The sequence below is a fragment of the Embiotoca jacksoni genome, unplaced genomic scaffold (genome assembly GCF_022577435.1).
Source record: "Embiotoca jacksoni isolate LCO1_2020_lvr unplaced genomic scaffold, fEmbJac1.0.p SCAF_61, whole genome shotgun sequence".
In the NCBI taxonomy this organism is placed as follows: Eukaryota; Metazoa; Chordata; class Actinopteri; family Embiotocidae; genus Embiotoca; species Embiotoca jacksoni.
The window spans coordinates 1,389,536-1,414,028 of NW_027185416.1; the positions used below are offsets into that span (position 1 = coordinate 1,389,536).

Genomic DNA, 24,493 nt, shown 5'->3' on the forward strand with positions numbered 1-24,493 from the left:
CTGATAAGAGTATGGATAAAATAAAAAGTTTAGGTAAAGAGATGTTTTAAGCTTTCTTTTCAAAGTATTTACTGAGCTCGTTTCCCTGATTTCCACAGTTCCAAAGCTTTAAGGCATAATTGACAAAAGCGGTGATCCTGATTTTCTTTGTTTGTGTACTTTCTTTGTAACAGGAGTGGTCACAAACTCAAGGCAGAAAAATGGCCACTGTGAGTTTTATACAGTAGTTAAATTATTTGGACTCATGCATTCATGTGCAAGCAGCTTTTTACTTATACCTGACCCCAGTAGAGTTCCCTTCCAAATACATTTTTGAGAATCTCAGGTCTCAGCTGTGTTGTTTAATCTTTCAAAAAGCTTCTTTTTTTTTAATGAACACTTATATGTTTGAATGTAAAACCTTAATCTGACAGGTAAATCATAAATATTTCCACATTTTGTATCTTTTTGTATCTTTTTGTCTTCATATGTTTCCTGATATTCCTTCCAAGACAGAGAAGAGCTGCTCAAGGTCATCCTCGAAGTCTCCTCCCTTCAGTTTCCTTTCTTTTCCCAGCTGAACCTTCCTAGCGAATAAAGGGAAAGACTGAGAGAAGAAAAGAGAAACGGGAGTAAAAGTCCTGAGTAAGCGTTGCCTGCTGAGAGAAGTTTTTCCCTGCTATCAATCCTCTGTCGGCATCTGGCTCCCTCACCTTGTTAGCTAATTGAATAAATGAAAGATTGCTTTCTGCTCCTTGGACACTGTTTCCCTTTTTTTTTTTTTTTTTTAAACTCCCTTATGTTACTTTTTGTCTTTTCTGTCCTCCCCTACCTTTTCATGTTGAATTCACATAAAAATAACATTAGAGTAATGACACGATGCTAGAATTAGTGTGTGTGTGTGTCACCCCCTGAGGGTACAGGTGTTGCAAATGACACCTCCAGATGTGCTGATGAAGATCAGGGAGAAGAGGGAGAGGAGAAAAGAGGGTGAGGCGGAGAAGAGGAGCAAACGGATTACACGTTGTAATTTAGAGGAGATAGAACAGAAGAAAGAAACAGGCGAGGTAAAAGAAGGAAGGAGAGAAAAAAGGAGAAGAAGGGGAAGAAGGAGAAAATGGAAGTAGAGAAGGAAACAGTCAAGAGAGAATTATCAAAAGTAAAGTTAAGAGTATAATTAAATTCCTGTTTTATCCTAATTTAAGCCTCAGTGGCTCATGATACCATTTTCAGCAACATTTAGAATTGTGTGTGTGTGTGTGTGTGTGTGTGAGAGAGAGAGAGAGAGAGACGCTTTATTAGTGCAGCAGGGCTGCTGTCATTAAACGCTGACGTGCAGATCATGGCAGCCTGTTAAAATGCTCTCCCCTCAATCCTGGACTGCATACTGTTTACGACCCGCCACAATAATGCACTGTAATGCCTCCACTGGAGCCTAAGCTCTCTTACTTCACTATTTAAGCTTCTACCTCCAATGTACTCAATCTCCAGATGAGTTAGTGCCCCAGTCTTTGCCAGCAGAACTTTATATGCTCCAAAATTAAAATCCTGGAGGCCCCAGTACAAAAGTTTGCTGGGCCCATATTGATCCCCACTATAGATTTAGTAACATAATTGATATTGTACTTCAATTGTCAATATTTCTAATAATTTGCCAATAAATAATACATTTATATCAACTCAGATTATACTGAATCCGGTGCTTTTGGGACTTCTTTAGTGTCTTTGATCCTTGGTAGTTGCCTGCTTTGTCAAGTTTGTAATCTGTCTTTGGGTCATTTAGCATAACCATAACTGAATCTTTTTTTATTCTTTAAGTAGAAAAAAACCATAGGATTTGGAGAATGTAATGACATCAAACTTTGCTGTGCTCCTTAGGAATTCTCACTGTAAATTTGGTTGCAGTCACATAATGTGATGTCAGTAATTACTGAATTTGTAACTTATAGCCATATTTTGTTGAGGTGCAGTAGTACAGCAAAGAACACTAAAGTGCTACAGTATTTCAATTTTGTACTTTTTGAAATTGTAATTACATTACATTTTACTACATTTCGAAGGTAAATGTACTTTTTACTTCACTACATTTATCTGAAAGTTTTAGTTCCTGATTATTGTTCAGGTAAAAATTATATATTTAACTAGAATTACTGCCTCACAATTGTAAGGCTCTACCATCCACTCAATTTGCAGTTTTACTCAGGTCCAGACCCACAAAACATATGTGATAAAGTCACATGCTTATGTGTTCACATGCTCGGCCAATTAAGCTGATTGACAGTGGACAATGCTTTAAATATAGATGCTGCTGCAGAGAAGCTACAAATACTAAGATGTGGATGCGTCACACCCATAATCAATATCTATACAATCCACACACCCAAGATTAGTGTCACCAATTTAGTATTCAACATACATGTGAAACATGGTCACAATATCCCCTTCTGTTTCTGAATTATGACCAGAAAAGACTAGAACATTTTTATGTCGCAGTGAAGTTGACCTTTTCAACATTATATTTATATATATAAAACTTCATTAATTAATCCTAATAAACATTTGTGCATAATATTGTTATTAGAGTATGAAATAATGAGTTAAGACCACAAAAATGTTTTGAAAGGTCACAGTGACTGTTTAATCGGTTGAGGCAGATGTCTGCCCACCCCTGAGCCTGGTTCTGTCGGAGGTTTCTTCCTAAGAGGAGTTTTTTTTCCCCTCCTAGCTTATGTGGGAATTGTTGAATTGTTGGGTTTCTCTGTATAATATTGTAAAGTCTTGCTGGAAGGACTTTGATGTGTTAAGTGCCATGAAATAAACTCTGTTGTGATTTGTCGCTATATAAATAAAATTGAATTGAAATTGAATTAATCCCTCAATTCTAATCAGTTTATCAAATCCAAGTGAATCTGAATGCCACACTGGAAGAAATTCCCAAAAGGCATTTCTGAGATATTGCTTTCACATTGGACGGTTTTTGTAATCAGTTCAAAGTTGAGTTCAAGTTTGTGGCAAATTTGAGGAAAATTCCATTTTAGTGTGCCTAGAATATTGTGTTACCCCAAGATCTAATCAGTTTTATCTTTGAAGCCATATTAACATCTGTGTCAAATTAGGAGAAGACAAAAACAACAACAACAGACATATATGATTAGGTCATTAAATGCAAGTCATTATTTAAGATAAAACGATTGTTAACTGCTGAGATAGTGCCATATAAACAGATTTTCTAAATAATAAACTTTTTCAAATGTTTCAAAAACTACTCCAAGACTAAAGAACTTTCCAAAACTGAGTTTCAGAATTTAATTATTCTACCTTTGGAGGGTCTGTAAAGCATTTCCTTATTGTCTGAAAAAAAAAATGACCATGTGTTTATGTCCAATACACAGGGTGATATGAATGTATATATACAGTGGGTACGGAAAGTATTCAGACCCCTTTAAATTTTTCACTCTTTGTTTCATTGCAGCCATTTGCTAAAATCAAAAAAGTTCATTTTATTTCTCATTAATGTACACTCAGCACCCCATGTTGACAGAAAAAAACAGAAATGTAGAAATTTGTGCAAATTTATTAAAGAAAAACTGAAATATCACATGGTCATAAGTATTCAGACCCTTTGCTCAGTATTGAGTAGAAGCACCCTTTTGAGCTAGTACAGCCATGAGTCTTCTTGGGAATGATGCAACAAGCTTTTCACACCTGGATTTGGGGATCCTCTGCCATTCTTCCTTGCAGATCCTCTCCAGTTCAGTCAGGTTGGATGGTGAACGTTGGTGGACAGCCATTTTCAGGTCTCTCCAGAGATGCTCAATTGGGTTTAGGTCAGGGACCAGGGCTGGGCCAGTCAAGAATGGTCACAGAGTTGTTCTGAAGCCACTCCTTTGTTATTTTAGCTGTGTGCTTAGGGTCATTGTCTTGTTGGAAGGTGAACCTTCGGCCCAGTCTGAGGTCCAGAGCACTCTGGAAGAGGTTTTCTTCCAGGATATCTCTGTACTTGGCCGCATTCATCTTTCCTTCAATTGCAACCAGTCGTCCTGTCCCTGCAGCTGAAAAACACCCCCATAGCATGATGCTGCCACCACCATGTTTCACTGTTGGGATTGTATTGGGCAGGTGATGAGCAGTGCCTGGTTTTCTCCACACATACCGCTTAGAATTAACGCCAAAAAGTTCAATCTTGGTCTCATCAGACCAGAGAATCTTTTTTCTCATAGTCTGGGAGTCCTTCATGTGTTTTTTGGCAAACTATGCGGGCTTCCATATGTCTTGCACTGAGGAGAGGCTTCCGTCGGGCCACTGCCATAAAGCCCCGACTGGTGGAGGGCTGCAGTGATAGTTGACTTTGTGGAACTTTCTCCCATCTCCCTACTGCATCTCTGGAGCTCAGCCGCAGTGATCTTTGGGTTCTTCTTTACCTCTCTCCCCAAGGCTCTTCTCCCACGATTGCTCAGTTTGGCTGGACGGCCAGGTCTAAGAAGAGTTCTGGTCGTCCCAAACTTCTTCCATTTAAGGATTATGGAGGCCACTGTGCTCTTAGGAACCTTGAGTGCTGCAGAAATGATTTTGTAACCTTGGCCAGATCTGTGCCTTGCCACAATTCTGTCTCTGGGCTCCTTGGACAGTTCCTTCGACCTCATGATTCTCATTTGCTCTGACATGCACTGTGAGCTGTAAGGTCTTATATAGACAGGTGTGTGCCTTTCCTAATCAAGTCCAATCAGTTTAATTAAACACAGCTGGACTCCAATGAAAGAGTAGAACCATCTCAAGGAGGATCAGAAGAAATGGACAGCATGTGAGTTAAATATGAGTGTCACAGCAAAGGGTCTGAATACTTATGACCATGTGATATTTCAGTTTTTCTTTTTTAATAAATTTGCACAAATTTCTACATTTCTGTTTTTTTCTGTCAAGATGGGGTGCTGAGTGTACATTAATGAGAAATAAAATGAACTTGTTTGATTTTAGCAAATGGCTGCAATAAAACAAAGAGTGAAAAATTTAAAGGGGTCTGAATACCTTCCGTACCCACTGTACATGTCCTACATGTGCTGATTTGAGCATCCTTCAGATAACATGTATGTTTGCTTCCCTTTCATCTCCACTGACATTGTAGAAAAGTACCAGCACACTTTTACTTGCATGATATGGCAATGCCCTCTACAGGAGAGGCAGGAATACCTCCTGTCTATCCACGAATAGTCTGTTTAGATGTAACATTGGTTCAAGCCTCCTCACATGTTAATAGAGCTGTCACTGCATTTAGAATGTTGGGAAAAAGAAACCTTTATTAAAAATTTGTCTTTTTGTGTGTGCCTTAAATCATCTTTGAATCATTTTACTGTCCTTGTCAGACAATGTATCTTGTTCACAGTGATTTTGTGATGACTTATTTTGCCAATTATTATTGGAGGTGATGCTAGTTATAAGCATTTAAGCTGCATACTTTTCAACCAGTTCCTGTCGACAGTTTTTTTTCATTAAACTCTACAATTACTGCGCATTGCCTTGATGAATGATCAAACTCAGTCCATTCCCTCTCCGGCTGCTGAGAAGACATCTTAACCTGATGAGACACTTATTAATACAGACGAGACATAATTTGCTTCAAGGTTTTTACCTTGAGGGAAGAGGGAAAATAACCCATCACTTGGGATCCTGCCTCGAAATGGTAAATGTAAGACCTTTTTACGAGATGGAAATGATTTGTTCAACACATTCTGCTTCTGAAAATGATGTACTTGAAGGTACAGAGCGCCTTAATGGTTTAGAGGAAATGGCACTTTTGTGTTGGAGAGCTGTGAAATCTGTGCGTGTTTGAGTGCTTCTTGTTAAAAGGTAACCGTTCTCTCCTCTTTGTCGTGCATTAAAGGAAAAAATATGCCTATAGGCGGTGTCTGTGTGCCGGGGAAATGTGCCATATGTGTGTGTGTGTGTGACCGTGCTTTGATAGTGCGTCAGAGGGAATTAGCCTCTGCGTGGCATCGGCCTGGCACACACTGCTGCCTGCCCTCTGCCCACCAACCCGCATATGTGTCCCAGATTAGAATTAATAACCAGCACTGCCAATCATGCTTTAATCACAATAACTGTGCATTTAGAGGGTGCGGGGAGGTCATGGGCATCTGGGCCTCAGGATGGCAAATCTGGAGATGCTATTAATGTGAGTTTGTGTGTCAGTGTGTCCTGATGGACTCATTTTGAATGATGATAGTAGCAGCTGCTCAGGTCCCCAAGGGATGACGGGAGTATAGGACTTAAAAAAAGAAAAATAGTGCAGGAAAAAACTTACAAGGTAGGCGGTGCTGTTGGGTGTCGTGGGTCAGGAGCAGTTATCAAATGCATAAAGCATGGTGCTTATAGAAACATGTCTCCAAAAGGACATTCCCAACTCTCTGGTTGAAGGATGATCAGATCCTCAAAAAACTGAATGTAGGGAAAAGAGTATGTTTGTGTGGGACACTGTGGGACATGTTAACAATGCTGAGAGGTCAGCTAAAGCTTTGATATATCTTTCCAACACACATAGACTACAGGTTAGGCCTTTAGCATGTGACAGAGTCAACAAATATAATTTATTTGATTGCAACTTTACAAACTCCCACACCAAGTAAATACTAGTACAGTGTTAGAGCAAATCAAAATATGGGACATTGTCTCAATACGTGGGACACAGGACAAGGGATAAAAATGCAGTGCAGTCTCCCAAAGTGGGACACCTGGTCACCCTATAGTGCAGACGAGGATGACTCGTCAGGGAAGAGCATAGGCGGAGGCATGTCTAATGCAAACAATGCACAGTGAGAAAAATGCTCTGTAACCCTGATGTTGAAATTCTCTGCCTAAGAATGATACCGTTTTATCTCCCGAGGGAATTTGTGAATATTGTAATATATAACCCAGCGGGATTGCCATGAGAGTAGAAGCCTGCATAGCAGACTGTTTTCGCCTTCAACTACAGAGAACTCTGGGGGGGCATTTAACCACTGTAAACTCAAGTCATCCCTCTCCGGCGTTGATTAATATATTACACATCATTGACACGAGACAATACGATTTTAGACAAATGCTCTGGTAATGTTAAATACTTACACAGCTAAATACAAGCCACCTCTGGCTAGCTCTAATTTGATTAATACCAACATACAAAGCTATGCTCAAATGCAGCAAAACACAGGTTAAAACAGCAACTGTGTGGTCAGAAGAAAGGCAGTAAAAAGGGTGCTTCATGTGCAGCAAGTGGACTATTTTTCATGACACACAGTCAAAGACGTACAGAGATATCGTAATCTTGTTTCTCAGTCCCACGGTGTGCAAAATATAAAACAAGAAAATTATAAATGCAACAATAAAAGGACAAGTCTAACTGCTTACATACAGTGGGGCAAAAAAATTATTTAGTCAGCCACCAATTGTGCAAGTTCTCCCACTTAAAAAGATGAGACGCCTGTAATTTTCATCATAGGTACACTTCAACTATGAGAGACAGAATGGGGGGAAAGAATCCAGGAAATCACATTGTAGGATTTTTAATGAATTAATTGGTAAATTCCTCAGTAAAATAAGTATTTGGTCACCTACAAACAAGCAAGATTTCTGGCTCTCACAGACCTGTAACTTCTTTAAGAGGCTCCTCTGTCCTCCACTCATTACCTGTATAATGGCACCTGTTTGAACTTGTTATCAGTATAAAAGACACCTGTCCACAACCTCAAACAGTCACACTCCAAACTCCACTATAGCCAAGACCAAAGAGCTGTCAAAGGACACCAGAAACAAAATTGTAGACCTGTACCAGGCTGGGGAGACTGAATCTGCAATAGGTAAGCAGCTTGGTGTGAAGAAATCAACTGTGGGAGCAATTATTAGAAAATGGAAGACATACAAGACCACTGATAATCTCCCTCGATCTGGGGCTCCACGCAAGATCTCACTCCGTGGGGCCAAAATGATCACAAGAACGGTGAACAAAAATCCCAGAACCACACAGGTGGACCAAGTGAATGACCTGCAGAGAGCTGGGACCAAAGTAACAAAGGCTACCATCAGTAACACACTACGCCGCCAGGGACTCAAATTCTGCAGTGCCAGACGTGTCCCCCTGCTTAAGCCAGTACATGTCCAGGCCCGTCTGAAGTTTGCTAGAGAGCATTTGGATGATCCAGAAGAGGATTGGGAGAATGTCATATGGTCAGATGAAACCAAAATAGAACTTTTTGGTAAAAACTCAACTCGTCGTGTTTGGAGGAGAAAGAATGCCGAGTTGCATCCAAAGAACACCATACCTACTGTGAAGCATGGGGGTGGAAACATCATGCTTTGGGGCTGTTTTTCTGCAAGGGGACCAGGACGACTGATCCGTGTAAAGGAAAGAATGAATGGGGCCATGTATCGTGAGATTTTGAGTGAAAACCTCCTTCCATCAGCAAGGGCATTGAAGATGAAACGTGGCTGGGTCTTTCAGCATGACAATGATCCCAAACACACCGCCCGGGCAACGAAGGAGTGGCTTCGTAAGAAGCATTTCAAGGTCCTGGAGTGGCCTAGCCAGTCTCCAGATCTCAACCCCATAGAAAATCTGTGGAGGGAGTTGAAAGTCCGTGTTGCCCAGCGACAGCCCCAAAACATCACTGCTCTAGAGGAGATCTGCATGGAGGAATGGGCCAAAATACCAGCAACAGTGTGTGAAAAGCTTGTGAAGACTTACAGAAAACATTTGACCTCTGTCATTGCCAACAAAGGGTATATAACAAAGTATTGAGATTAACTTTTGTTATTGACCAAATACTTATTTTCCACCATAATTTGCAAATATATTCTTTAAAAATCAGACAATGATTTTCAGGAATTTTTTTTCTCATTTTGTCTCTCAGTTTAGGTATACCTATGATGAGAATTACAGGCCTCTCATCTTTTTAAGTGGGAGAACTTGCACAATTGGTGGCTGACTAAATACTTTTTTGCCCCACTGTACATTTGTGTGTTGTTGCTAAAAAGGACATTATGATGTTTCCCCAACAACACAGAAAATTACTATAAAAGCTGAAGGATTGTACCACAATCAACAAGCAAAAGAAAAATGATCCTTAGTTTATTATATAGACAAAACACATCATCCTGCTTTGCTGAAATAGAGTTTCAACTTTGCACACTGCTGTTCATTTAGAATGTGAAGAAAAGTAAAGAGATGGTTTTTGATCCTAAACCAGTTGTCAACATTGCCGTTATCATCCGAAACACTTCCATTTGTCATGTATGCTCCTACAAGTATCTTGTGTACAGCGATAAAATGTTTACCTGAGAATCATGTTGACAGTCTATGCTCCAGGCCACAGCAGAGGATGTTTTTATTATTATTATTACTATTTTTTACATAAGGCAGTCCTCGAGAGCCTGATAAAGTATGGAATACAGACTTGGTATGATAACCTTCCAGCACAGTTGAAGTCCTGACTTAGCCGTATTGTTCAGACGGCAATTCATTGCCGTCTGAACAATACGGTGATAACCGATGATATTCATATTACAGAAAGATTACAGTCTCTTCAGCTCCCGTATGAGCAGTCTGTATTAAGAGGAGCACAGAGAATTTGAGCTTATCCATCCCACGTTCTCCACTCCAAATATGAGCTTCAACCTTCAGGAAGACTATTTAGACTTCCAAAGCGCAGAATCAATCAATTAAAAAAAACTTGTTTATGCCTTTGTCACACAAACTATGATCTTAGCCTTCCATAAATACAGCGGCACTTTACGATAGGGGTGTTAAGAGGGCTACTGGAAATTTGTCTGCACAATACTGCACTGAACCTATAGTGGAGATGAACCTCTGAACAATATGACTTGTAAGTCGTTTGATTTTTACCTATGGCAAGATATCCAACTGCAATAAATCGAAGTATTTACCCAGATTTGGTAGAAAACCAGACAGTATTTCCTTTTTTCCACCAGTTGGGTGCAGCCATCTCAAAACTAGCTCACTGATGAATATCACAGGAATGGTTTGTCTCAGCTGATTCTCTAATTGTATATTAATGGTGTTTGTATTTTGCCTATGTGTCCATTTTTAATACTTTGCCCAGTAAAAATCTGTGTTTCTGCCCAGAATGAGTAGATGCCACCAACAGATCTCTGATAGGCTCATGTTTTTGACTATAGCAGTTTATTTTGGTGTTAGCAGGTCAGTGTTTTGTTGCATTAAGCCTTGTTGAACTGAAATAATGTTTTCTTGTCTGATGACTTTGTTGTATGACATTACATTATTTACAGCCAAATTATGCCATACACTGATTGTGGTTGTCTACAAGCAAACAGCTACATTATCACTTGTTTTAAGATGGCTCCATCCTACTGGCAAAAAACTGAAATACAAGTTCTCATACTTTTTTTTTTTTTAATTTTTTTACGCACTGCAGCTACCCTTACAACGTATGTACTGTTGCATGTGGTATGCGTACATTTGGAACTTACTACTTCTTTACAAAAATGGACCTTGAACTATGACCCTCCTAGCCATATCAGTCGCAATCCATAGCATAACACTTGAAGTAAAAAGAAAAGGATGCGATTTGGCACAAGTATGCTTCTATTTAATCCATCTTCTCCTGTTTGCAAGTTGCAACCAGGCAGAGCATTTGCACCACCAACTGTCTCATCAAATAGCCGGCGGCTGGTTAGCCTACTTTAGATTGAAATCAAAGGGAAACAGCTCGACTCACACTGCCCAAAGGCAACAAATCTAACCTACCAGGACCTCTAAAGCTGGATTTTAAACTTTAACAAGGTCAAAAAGTTAAAATTCACAAATAAATATAACTTTCAATACATTGTGTAATTACCATACCTATCTGTTTATTGGGAAAGTGGACATTACTTTTCTTTTTTAAACACGTTTTCTTCTGAATGCAAGATGTCATTCAGTGTGGGTTTGACCTGGGTCTTTGCCGTGAAATTTCTACCCATTTGTGAGGCCCACTAATTGACCCACCAAACAAAATATTCCTCCAATGGAACTGGAAAGGCGTAAATCCTCAGGATGCATAAAATCCTGCATTAAGAGCCGAGTGCCCACCACCATCACCCCTCTGATTTACCATGAAAGCAGCTTTAGACGTACTCTGTGGCTGTCTCCAGATGATAAGGATGGCGAGGACCAGTGTCAGCACGAGGACAGAGACAAGCAACACGCTCCACAGCTCTCGTCTGCGAAGGGAATGCACAGCCTTGGACAGCAGCGCACTTAAAACAATCACTAGGAACACTGGGAAGCGATCAGAACCGTTAGGACAAACCAACATTTAAATCTAGTTTCATTTCAACATTTATAATAGTCAAAAAGGTTTCTATGCAGGCTTCTGTGACTCGAGAAAGAGTACAGGTGGCAACAAGAAGTGCTCATGCAGAAAACTTTTCAGGGAGAAGCCAAGATCAAAAAGTGGCTAATTGTTTGCCACTAGCGGTGCAGCGGCATATGCCATTTCCTAATGGCAGGTGCCACTGTTAGTTTGTCACCGCCCACTAACATTAAAGTTGTTCCATATACTACAAGGCAGAGTTTTGACTGTTCCTGGACGCCCCAGTGGGCTATGTTTTCTGACAAGTTCTGACAAGGAAAAAAGCAAACAAAACAGTGATAAAGGATGACTCACCGATAATGATGGTGACTATGTTGACATTTTTAGAGGTGCGGTGGGTGGGTCGAGATGGAGGCCGGAACAGCCCCATTGCTGTAAACTGTTCTGGTCTGTGGACAAAATTTGCATCTTCTTTGTATCCGAGATGAAAAAAAAAGTTAATGTAGGACTTTTATAAGTAGGCAGAATAAATCAAGCTTTTTAAGTTCTTCTCTACTGAAAAATATATTTCAGCTGTTATATCTTTGTTATTTTACCTTTAATTTGCAGAATCGTGTGTACCAAGTTTGAGACTAAATTATTATTAGATTCATCTGCTGAAAGTTCCTCTGACTTCAATTAAAATTTGCAGGCAAGCTTATCAGCAGGATTTGTGACATCACACTTTAAATGCATGGCAAGCCACAGCTGTGCGTCAGTCTGTGTGTTCTGGGCCTTTGCCTGATAGGCAATCACATAGGGGCATGTGTGTGATGTGAAAAACTAAACCTGCATTGCACACACTGAGTATGGTCTTCTACTTATGAGACAGAAAGCATAAATACATTTTTTGGGTAACCAAACATTTTTGAATGGAAAATTATGGAATTGGGAGGTGATCTTTATTTCTAAAATAGTTTTACATTTTAAATTCACTTCTTAAACAGAATATGTTCACATTTATTTATACAGTGTACATACCTTAATATGAGAATACAAACAGCAACCATAGTGTATGCAAAGATGGTCCCAATGGAACTCAAGTCTACCAGTGCCTTTAGGTCAAATAACAGGACCATGAAAGCTGCAAAGACATCCAAATACAGTGCATGTTACTAATCTAACCTTTTCAAGTAACTTGTGCTCCATTGGTAAAAAAACAAATGTAAAAAAATCTCACTGCTTAAATATTTGCTTTTAATTACAAAGACTCATGTTCTCCAAGCTCAAACGGCTAATAGGCCAGTACTTGACCTGCTGCTATTTTATCATTGTAAATGACAAATTATTGAACCTTGGACTATTATTTGGACTAAACAAGCAATCTGAAATGTTTGACAATTTTCTGACTTTTAGATGGACTAAATTTGTTCTCTGGAAGAATAAATAAAAATAAATAAATCCAATTAATCTATCACGCAGTTTTCAGGTAAATAGGGAAGTATTCCATACAACTAAACTTGTAAAGAACAATATATCAGTCAAAAACTGCACATTAAGACATGCACAGCTTTGATAACTGATCTATGGCAGAATATCACAGCTTTTCCCTTTTGATCAACAAAATACACCTAATCTTCACAACCATATTGGCCAGTGATAAAGTGTTTTCATTCTACAGTCTCCATATTGCATCCACAGTAGGGTTACATTTAGGAAAAGATTGTGTTTATGGCAGTTAAGGTATCGTTGAAGGAAGAGAACAAAAACACATTTCGGTTAGGTAATAATATTACTTACAATAATTAAACAAACATTTGTTGTTGCAGGTTTGTGACAAGTTAGAATTATATCGTAAGGGGGACACAACTTTGTTCAATGGTGACAAAGAGGTGTGGATTGGGCCAAAAGTAACATAATTCCTGACGAATTTAGAGTTGTTGCATATATAGCTGCAGCTGCCTTTACCGGCCATAGCTCCCGACGTCAGTGTGGCTAAGACAGGACTTTGCCGGGAGCTCATGTAGCGGAGTGGCCTGAAGAGCAGGCCGTCTCTGGCCATGGCAAACAGCACCCGTGGCATTGGAAACATCACTCCCAGGAGACTGTGGAAGAACCATATCAGAAGAGAAGGGAGAGCTTGCCAACAGGTTATACATTCAGTTCCATATTGGACACCCAGTTTGCGCTGTCATGCTGTCAACAGATTTTACAGATAAAAATAACTTTACTATGATGATTAGTACAACTCAGCCTATGATAAGAAATGGATAGTCTCCTTTTGCTCCAGCTATGATTTTCTCTATTCTGACAAAATAACCCTGACAATGCCACCATGGTAAATACAAATCTATACAGATAGTCTACATTACTTGGCCTTGTTACTGTGATTTTGACAGTTAAATGTTCTCCAATCCACCTCTTTTGAGTCTCCAAACCTAAAGGAAGTGCAACACTAAACCACTGGTACTGCCTGAAAGTTATTTGTTGTATGGTGTTATTCATAATTGTATGTCACAACTACAGTGTATATTCAAGTGTTCAAATATAAACACTTTATTTTGGTCATCAGATTGTGCAAGTAGCAATTCTATATTTGAACAAAGGACAGGATATTAAGCTTTTTACCAGAGAACAAAATGTCAATTGTAGACAATTTGTAAGAACAAAAGCTGAGGACGTAGGAACTTCATCAGCTAATTGCAACAATATTTCACAGAAAACATTTTTTTGATTGTAATTCCCGTGATCATTTATTTTTTGCCTATACTCTTCACTCTAACCCATATTTACTCCCATACCATAATGACAGGTCTACCATTCTTGGATGAGCAATTAATTTGACACTTTACTGAAAGCCTGATTTATAGGACAACAGAACTGTACCTTGTTGAAAGTCCACAAAGGGATCCTACAGCATATTTTGCTGGCTCCCAAGCAATGTACTCAAAGGCCACAGGTAGTGGACTGTGGGTGTCGAGCAGATAATTGGGCACCGAAAGGGTCAGGGAAGCTGATACGCCAAAATAGGCCAAGAAGCAGATGAGCAGGGACACCACAATCCCAACGGGTATAGCTTTGTGTGGGTGCTGCACCTCCTCGCCTAAAAAAGCAGATCAAATAATGTTATACTTCCTAGTTTTTCTCCAACAGCTGTCAATGGTAGGGGACATGTTAGATGTTCGGTCAACAGTCAGCTCTCTGGAGGCCAAATCTTTATGGTTGGATAACTGAGTCGTAGCATCTCTGAAATGGGAAGCCTTGTGCAATGCTTCTGGCCAGCAGTAATGAGTACCCACCAAACAGTGGTCCGACGAGGGATGAACCATGAACCAGCAACAGGGTGGTGGGGGATGTACTGGGATAAGTCTGATCCATGTGAGCAAATTGCAGGATCTGCTGCTAATATGTTGGTGCCATTAGGCACATACAAAACTCTTGTTAGGTCGATGCTTCAGCAGGTCGGAGCTGTTTTGGTGGCACTAGCAGAACCAACATATTCGGTAGTAGGGGATAATCTATGTTTTGGCTCAATGTAAAGGAGATGTGTATTTAGTCAAGTCATACAAAAATATACATTCTCTTCATACATAATCCTTCTCAAGATTACCGGTTGCGGCAATGGAGTCAAATCCAACGAAAGCGTAGAAACAGGTTGCTGCCCCTGCCAAAGTTCCATCAAAGCCAAACGGGAAGAAGCCACCAGTACCGTACAGTTCAGTGGTTTCATTTTGGGCCACAGTAAGGTTCCTGTACAAAAGATGAATAGGCTTATTATTATTATTATTATTATACATAAGTGTACATTTTTACGTGAATTTTCACATTTGCCATTTACATGATGGCAGCGAGAAACAATCAGAAGCTTGGAGGATATATAGAAATCTTATGCATTGCATACATATATTTCCAGATTCAGAGTCCTGATTTTTCTGGGTGATTATTCTAAAGCACTCAACACATGAGAAACTCAGTCCTATGGAATACATATAGTAGTATGCATGTTGTTGAGAACAAGGCATCAATTATCTTGATAACCTGAACATTGTTTCTTGAAAGATTTACAATTTGTATCAGTGGTATTTTTCTAATGCTGTTTCTAAGCTCGTTTTGTAGTAAAACTCAAAACTAAAGTGGAGATATCTGTCAAGAAAAATACATGTGGGAAGCCTACCAAAAATAAATGAGTACAATTCATTTAGAAAAAGAAACCCACTGCAGGGTTCAGTCAAAACTGGTCAGATACAGAACCAAGTAACAACGCTGGCAGCGATAGGGCAAAGGGAAACTTATGTTGTAATAGTGAGTGACCAATTCTGCATTTTCTCCATCTACAACACAAGAAACCCGGCCCAGCTTAAAATAACCTTAAATTAATAACACCAAACCTTGACTTGGAGATTACATCGTTTAAGATATACTGTCACAGGGACCTATAAAAACAATTTATTTAAGTCATTTGGACCTGGCCTAAATATGGTGCCAGGTTGGCTCTGAATTATCAGGGGCTGTCTTTAAGGCTTTTATCAAATACCATTAAAAGTAAGTGAGGAAATGTATTTCAGTATATTAGGTAAAGTGACCATATGAATAACTAGTTGATCATAATTTGAATAATAATAATAATAATTAAAACCGCAAGCAGTGATGTACGGGCCCTCGCACTCCCGCGCGCCGCCTCCCCGAAACCGTCTCCCTGACGTGCAGCGCGCGAGGGACCGCGCATCCCCACTTAAAGTTGCCATTTTTGTCTCGTTTCCTGTCTCCAGTCGGTACGACAAAATCCTTAGGACAAGTTCGACAAAATACAATGTGTAAGAATCGCCGAAAATGGCGACTAAATTCAAAACGGTGGACTTCCTGTCGAGTTGACGTAATGGTGCAATGTAACTTTTGTGCGTCTAAGTGTGATACACATGTCCACCAGATTTTGTGAATTTAGGTAAATGTGGCCACCGGGGCATCTCTTTAGGGGGCGCTCTCGAGCCATTTGGCCACGCCCACTCGCGACTCCACTAGAATACGACATTTTTTGCCGGGAGACATATGTGTATCCACTTTCATGAGTTTTTGAATATGATAAAGCCTCCAAAAAGGCAAATCACTTCACGCAAGAGCGACTAACGACTAAGAAGAACGACAACAACTAAGAACATTTTTACGAAAAACAATAAGGCTTTCGCACCGATGCTCGGCCCTAATAATAATAATAATAATATCATGAAAGTAACTTACTCCATTTGTCGAGTTGCATTGAGAATAGTCTCATGAGTGATGCGCCAGTTGGTGATGTCGCCTTTTATAAAGCCGGAGACGATGATAAAAATCAACACAACCACATTTACTGCTGTAAAAACAGTATTGATGACTGCAGACTCCTTCACACCAAATGCAAGTACACCTGAAAATAGAAAAGATAAATAAAAAAGTGTAAATTGTAACTAAATTCCACCTTAAAGAACATGTTGCATTTTCAATACTTTAAAAACTTTAAAAGCAAAATTGCAAATATCACCTGCAAGCAACATGATCAGCCCAGCAGCAAAGAAGTCTGGATATGGAGCCATGCCAGGTGAGTCCATTGGTGTGTGTTGGCCCAAAGTTTCAGCAATAACATGAATCAGGTCATCAAAGGCCCCGGTCCAGGCTTTCCCTACACTAGATGTTCCCAAGAAGAACAAACACATATAATAGTTATCCTATATGGTAACTACAAAAAACAGCCCAATTCAAAACTATTTAACACATGGTTTATACTTTTTTCTGAACATTATTCAACAATTAATACGAACACAGAGGTCTTTAGGTCTGAATTATTCTAAGAGAGATGGGAAAGATTCTTATATTCATTATTTAATGTTAGGTGTTCAAGTTATCAAGATGGTTGTATGATTACTGATCTTGGAAAATAAACAATATATCACTATCCATCAAATTTGGGTGTATTTGTACTGACCCACAGTCTTTATTTATATTTGCTTGGTTTCAAGTCAAAGCGATAAGAAAAATGAATATTTATAGACGCGTTGACATAAACGTTACTTAAAAATCGTAGGAGTTTTTTTTCAGGATTTTTTGCAACATTTGAACTTCGCTTGAATGGAGAACTTTGGACATGCACCAAATCAAGCAGCGAGTGAGTAGTCAGTTCTTCAAGTTGATGTGTTGGAAGCAGGAAAAATGGGAAAGAGTAAGGGCCAAATTGCGCTGGCGAGATAACTGGGGGAGAGCATCTCCAAAACTGCAGACCTCGAGGGATGTTCCTCGTATGCAGTCATTAATACTGACCAAAAGTGGTCCAAAGAAAGGCCCAATCCCAATGTCCACCCTCACAGACTTTGAGGCGCGTTCCCACTAAGGTTTGGGGCTGTCCCACTGTCAAATCATCAAGTCCATGAGGGCTCTCTGGCAGACATTTTGAGCCCTTTAAGCATCCTTTCCGTAAGTCTGCATTTCTGCAGACCTAGCCTAAGGAAATTACCCACATTACTCCGTTTGATTAATAGGCCTGTGGTGACATCAGGTTACGGCTACTGGTGGGCGGGACATAGTATCTCTGGGTTTCCAATCAGATCAAGTCAGATCCCCACTTGCTCGCCCCTATTTCTCCCAAATATGGTCACTCCCTGCCAAACCGGGCCGAACTAGCAAGATGGCGCCGGCCAAAATCCAAAGTCGAGGCTTCATAACGGCCGTTCACAAACCAATGGGTGATGTCACCGCTGCTTGCCGTTTGGATTGGAGTGGCGTTCTTTCGGCAGAATAATGTGCACTGCAGCTCTGCAAATAGTGTTAAGAAATAGTTGGAGGAACATGACTAAGAGTTCTAGGTGTTGACTTCACCTTAAAATTCTCCAGATCTTAAATCTGATCAAGCATCTGTGGGATGTGCAGCAACAAATATGTGCAGGCCTCACGTAGCATGTTGGGAAATGCTATGGAAATGGAATGATATTTGTTATTTTCAACCAGCTGTTTTTATACAAATGATTAGAAACAATTAACAGTTACGCAAAATGATCGTAATCAGCTCAAATAATCACAATCTTTGTGACAGCTCCATAATTACAAACTACAAACACATTGATATATTCATTTTGAGTCATACCTTTGCCCTTCTGAAGACAGAACTGTCTTATCTACAATGGCAACATCCAACATACTAAATGACATATTTTGTCATGCATGTCAGAAATGGATAGTTTTTCTTAGTTTAAATAATTGGTTTTACAAATATTTTTGCAAATGTGCTGAGAACTAAGAATGTTTTAAACAGATCAAAGCCAATAAACTAATGGACAGTGCAAATTCTTGTTTGTGCAAGTTTATCCAGTTCACTGTCTGGAAAACATGTGTTTTACTTACCAATGACATAGGACAGCAGTAGATTCCAGCCAGTCACAAATGCCCACACTTCTACAGTCACATAGATAGGCTGAGCCTGTCTTTGGGACGCGGGCTCCAAACTCAGCGTAACACAACCCTGCAAAGACTGAAGCCACTGCTGCAATTAGGAAGGAGAGGATGATGCTCGTGCCGGCTACTTCCCTTGCCTCCTCTCCTGACAGCACGTAAACCCCAGCTCCAAGTGTGCTGCCAACACCCAGGCCCACCAGGTCCAGGGTGGTCAGACATCGGCAGAAGTTAGACTCTTCACCTTCTGGCTCCAGAGGCTTCTTGTGGGTCAGGTTATGAATAAACCGTAACACTTTGGCACAACATATTCTGAAATCAAAAGCACTGTCATTCAACAAAACCATCTTAAACAAGCACCGGGGTACGTATCGTGTGGCATTCCTTGCCCCAAATTATAGTGGGTAAACCCAGTTAAGAAATAAGATTGCGTGAAATTAACTTACTATTTTAATGAACACAAATTCATATTTTAAAATCTATAAGACCATAGGATACTACTTATCAAAGCTCTCACCATAGTGATATGTGTTGTCTGTTTAAACCAACATTACCTGATGGTAGTGATGTTGCGAGATGTGCCGACGCTTCGAAGCGTGTGTCGCGTAATGGAGGGGGCATTTCCTCGAAGCGCGTGTCGAGGCTTGCTTCATTTAGGGGAGGAGCCAAAAGTGATGACGTCCGAAGCCTCGCTGCCCGGCTGTACCAGGTGACTGCTTCGGGAAGTGGTTCAGATTTTGCCGGGAGGTTTGACAGCAACCCCTCAGGCTCCATTCAAAATGTGGGTTGTTGGTGGAGAGTTGCGGTCAGTTGAGAGTTTGGATAGTTTGGATAGCGTTTATTTAGTTTGGAGAGTTTAGCGAGAGAGAGATAGTTTGGAGAAGTTAGAGAGAGAGAGAGAGAGAAAGAGAGAGATAGTTTGGAGATTTAGGAGAGTGAGGAGAGAAGGATAGGTGATAAGATGGAGCCAGCTAGGAAGAGGAGGATTTCCCCTGTGGGAACACTTTGATTTGATAACTCCTAATAAGGTAAGCTAAATCTAACTCTATTTCAGACACATTAAGTTTGCTTATCAAGAACTGTATTTTTCACAGTTTCTTACTTTATTCAAAGATGAGGTGTTTATTGTGCTCCAAGGAGTTGGGATACAATAACAACACCTCATCCATGTTAAGGCATTACCGTGCCTTGCATGAGAATAAGGAGGAAACTGGAGCTTCACCCAGCCAAGGTAAGTCATTACAATATTACAAATGCACCATTACAATTTTTCCCTGTTCACTTTTGTTTATTGTGCAAATAAAGACAGGTAACAGACACTGTATTTATTCTCTTTTAACCAGCCACCAGAAAACATGAGCTGGATGAAGCCCTCGTCTCCATGATAGTGAAGGACACAGCCCTTCAGTATTGTGGATGATGTTGGATTCAGGGCATTTGTGTCCAAACTGGATCCTAATTATGTTCTCCCTACAAGGCAGGTATGTATGGGTGCATGCATGAAACAAATGAATACTTTATTGTGTCTCACAGTTCAGCACTATATATTTTTTCCTTTAGGAAGGTGGCTGCTGTTAGCCTTACTTCTGACATGTGGACATCCACAAAACCAAAAACTGTTGAGAAACTGTTATTTCTGAATAAAAATGAATAAAATGTCCCCTGCCTGTACATCATTGTCCAAGTTACACAAGCATATCCAGTCCCTTCTTCCAAGTTCCACAAGCATTTTCACTGTCCTCTGCCTGCTTAAGCCCATGCCATTTTCCTAAAGTGACAGAAAAACATTATTACACAACCTGCCATATCATATGATACTACCATTTTGGGAAAATTTACACACAGAATACATTCAAAAAATATTTTATGATGCACATATGTGATAATTTATGTACAGAAATTATTTGGTCATACATTTTTGTAATTCATAGTCATTCCCAACAGCCATAACAGACACAAAAATTCAATGCATCACATTATGTGGTTCAGATACAGCTGCCTGTGATTATACACTTGGCCAGTAGGTGGTTTCGTGTGCACATGAAGCTTCGAGAAATGAACCCTTTCTCGAACCAATTGGCTGAAGTGGTTCGATGCCTCATGAGGCTTCATCTCACCATCACTACCTGATGGGTGTTTCCGAGCCTCTGTCTTCAAGTTGCCTTAACATTAGGAAAACATAAATTAGCATCTGCTGCAGTTGGTGAAAGGGAAAGAAACAAAGAAAAGAGAAAACAATTCCTTTCTCTTTCCAGCTCACAGTCAGCCTCAGCCATGTAACCAGGTGCAGGTGCACACCTGAAATAAATTCAGGTAATCTTATTCTTCTTCTTCCTGTGGTTTGATTGGCGATCGGCAGCCAGTTTGCAGGTGCATCACCACCACCACCCACTGGAATGGAGTGTGGTGGAGAAAATTGGCATACAAATAAATTCCCTCTTTTAACCCTGTTTTCTTCAAGTTTATGTATTAGATGAATGTAGATTGCCAATGTAGTATCCTCAAGGAGGTTCCCTAAAGTGATACTTGACTTAGCTCTCTTTAGGAATGATGTCACTCTCCTCCATTCTTCGTCAAAGCTCCTACATTCAAGCAGCACACGCTAAACAGATTCAGAATGACCACAGTACGCGCATTTATAGTTCACATATTTGATAAATTGTCTGACTAAGTCCACAGTTACCTATTCTGACTGCGTCCTGACTGCATTCCTGACCTTCTTCCCATCTTTTTGAAACATCTTTCTGGACATTATAAAGATATGTTTCTGTGTAATTTATGCCCCCATATTCTTGCCATACTTGGTGTATTTGAAACATTCTGTTGGTTTTTTATACCATACCAGCTTAGCTCAGCAGAGTTGTCATGTTTACTGTTCACAATGTGAGTGCTTGCTTGGCCAGTATGTCAGAATCCTCAAATGATGCAAATCATCAAAGTCCCTTTTGTGCCTTCATAATTGATGATGAATTTACAACAATTCATACAAACAGGAGATTTTGTGTGCACAGTTTCATAGATTTTATGCTTCTTAGTTGCCCGACTGTCAGATGCAATATTTTTGTTATTTAATTCTTACCATTGCAATGCTATCAAAATAGCTAGGCACTCCACTGCATATGTGTACTAATAAGAGATCTGTACTGTACTGAACTATATATGTTTAAATATTTAATTATGTTCATTTTCTTTTGCAAAACCTCTCCCATGTGCATTAAACATAATATACTTGAAATATATATAAAAATATAGCATCAAAATGTCCACATTTGTTCAACTAAATTAATTGTGTTATGGCGTGTGTGTATGTATCACTCCTTCCATCCACCAGAGGTCCTCAGTCCCTCCGTGCTCAGTCTGCTGCCTGCCACACACACCTCACCTGCTCCCACTTCCCCAATCAGCTGCAGGTGCAGTCACTTAGTGATCAGTCAGTATATATACTCCCGGTCTGAAAACATTAGTTGCTGGAGTCAACACTTCCATTTAAAGGTTACAGTTTAGGTGTCATTTGTTGGCACTAGTTTGGGATTTTTTTTTCCTGTGACTTTTTTTTTTGTGTCATTTTTTTGTAGCTTTGGACTTTGTGTTTGTCTGATATTGTGTCTGTAAGTAAAGATCTTGGTTATCCAACACCTGCCTGTTTGTTGTGTGCATGGGTCCTTCTTGTTGTGAACTTTGAAACTTTATAGTGTCAAAACATACTTTAACACGACACAATTTTTTTACTTGCTATACTTGCATATTGAATGTCTCTGCCATATTTACCCTGTTTCTTTCTTCCTTTTTTGTGTCTTCTTATCATGTAACCTAACCTAAAATCTATTTCATGTGAAACTATTGTCAATTTAACACCTACTGAAGTGAATGTACTCAAAAGTTGATGTGAAAAAAATACATTTTGTTTTGGTTGATAACCTGTCCAAATTTACCCTCTTATATCATTCATGTTGACACCATTAGAAACTTCCTCATAAAAAAAAAATGTATGCATTTTACAAACTCCTTGCATTTAACTTTGTACAGCGTAAAAGTGGTAAGTAGCATCAACATATTTCTTCATGAGGAAATATTTATATTTTGACTCATGGGATTCAATTTTAAATTTTTCCTTTTAAATACTCATACTCAATATGTAATATTAACCAGGGTTGGGAAACAAAGGGTATTTTTGTGCAAATTCAGTGCACAAATAGAGAATAACCATCTGCATTACACCAATTTATTTTTTTTCATTCATTTATTCTGTCCACTAGCCTGCTATGTATTGATATCGTTACAATGAATTTCCCAACACCATAGGTGACCTTACATAAAAAAGTATTTCAACACATCTACGTCCTCAAAAGTAGTCGAAAGGGAAATTGAACAATGGACGGGCAGCTTATGTTTTCAATGGAAAATGTGCTCCACAGACCCACTGAGAATAAGCACCATCATGGCAATTCTTTAAAGCTGAGGCACTATCATAGAAAAACAATGTGGTTGGACACATTTAGGATATGTCATGCAGCTAATTCAAATTATTATCTATTTTGAATTGTATGTACCTTTCTTTTTATCATGATGATCACGCCTGCTGCAGCTGCCTCATCCAACAATTAGTGGCTGCTTGTTAGCCTTCTCGCTCTCTCTCTCGCATTGATTACCTAAAGTGGAAGCAGGTGTGCCGGGCCAGAGCAGAACCTCATCCGCTGCCTCACTGCCAGCCTACTTCACCACTCTCAACCTTTAGTTCACAACTCCAGTCCCTGCCTGTCTCATCATTCAACATCACCACCTCTACTGCTCCTCCTCCCGCCTCGTCTAAACTCATCTACCACACACGTTACTTCAAGAAACCGTATTTTGAGAGCAAATCCTATCTTTTGTCCCTTGCCTGTAATTGGGTTCACCAATCACCATTATATTCTGATTTAAAATAAAACACGTCCCCATGCTAACAATGCTACTGATTTTTAACCTGAATTAACCCAAAGGTTTTTAGGTTAATTGGGGGTATATTACCATCATAACTGAGCCTGAGAATTTTGGACAAATAGCATCTAGGTGTGTCCTCCAGCTTCCATTTTTAATGCTAATCTTAATTCAATTCAATTTTAATAAAATGTTATTTATAGAGCGCCAAATCACAACACAGGTTATTTCATGGCACTTAACACATTAAAGTACTTACAGCAGAACTTTACAATATTATACAGAGAAACCCAACAATTCAACAATTCCCACGTAAGCTAGGAAGGAAAAACTCCTCTTTAAGGGAGAAAAACCTCCAATAGAGAGAAGGAAGAACTCCCTTTTAACAGGAAGAAACCTCCGGCAGAACCAAGCTCAGAGGTGGGCGGAGCATCTGTCTCAACCGCTTGGGGTGAGAGGAGAGCAGAGAGAGAAAAGGACAGCGTAGAGATCCAAAACATTAACTGATGGTGGGGCCAACAATCACAGAGCAGAGACATGCAGCTCCATGACGGGACATCTCCAAAAGAAAGAACAGAAACTGTGAGCGAGGGATCTGCATGGGGAGTTAATAGACAATTAGCAAAAACGGTGGGAGAGAAATAGCATGAGGTTAATGAGATATAATGGTGAGATGTACAGAGAGTTAAGGAGTGAGAGGAAAGAAGCTCAGTGCATCACGAGGTCCCCCAGCAGCCTATAACAGCATAACTACAGGATGGTTCAGGGCCACCTGAGCCAGCCCTAAGTATAAGCTGTATCAAAAAGGAAAGTTTTAAGTCTAAACTTAAAGCTAGAGAGGGTTTCTGCCCCTCAAACCCAAAATGGGAACTGGTTCCACAGGAGAGGAGCCTGAAAACTGAAGG

General features: G+C 39.8%; 1 protein-coding gene across 1 annotated transcript in view; it reads right to left on the bottom strand.

Moving 5' to 3' along the window:
- Nucleotides 1-463: 463 nt before the first annotated feature.
- The window catches only part of LOC138213572 (cationic amino acid transporter 2-like), a 30,114-nt gene continuing 6,084 nt past the window's right edge, over nucleotides 464-24,493 (bottom strand). Inside the window, 11 exon segments of the mRNA XM_069174764.1 lie at nucleotides 464-586; nucleotides 11,079-11,245; nucleotides 11,634-11,728; nucleotides 12,255-12,402; nucleotides 13,227-13,363; nucleotides 14,145-14,361; nucleotides 14,869-15,008; nucleotides 16,494-16,659; nucleotides 16,774-16,927; nucleotides 18,625-18,688; nucleotides 18,690-19,018. Of these exon segments, the coding sequence (XP_069030865.1) occupies nucleotides 464-586; nucleotides 11,079-11,245; nucleotides 11,634-11,728; nucleotides 12,255-12,402; nucleotides 13,227-13,363; nucleotides 14,145-14,361; nucleotides 14,869-15,008; nucleotides 16,494-16,659; nucleotides 16,774-16,927; nucleotides 18,625-18,688; nucleotides 18,690-19,018 (1,740 nt within the window).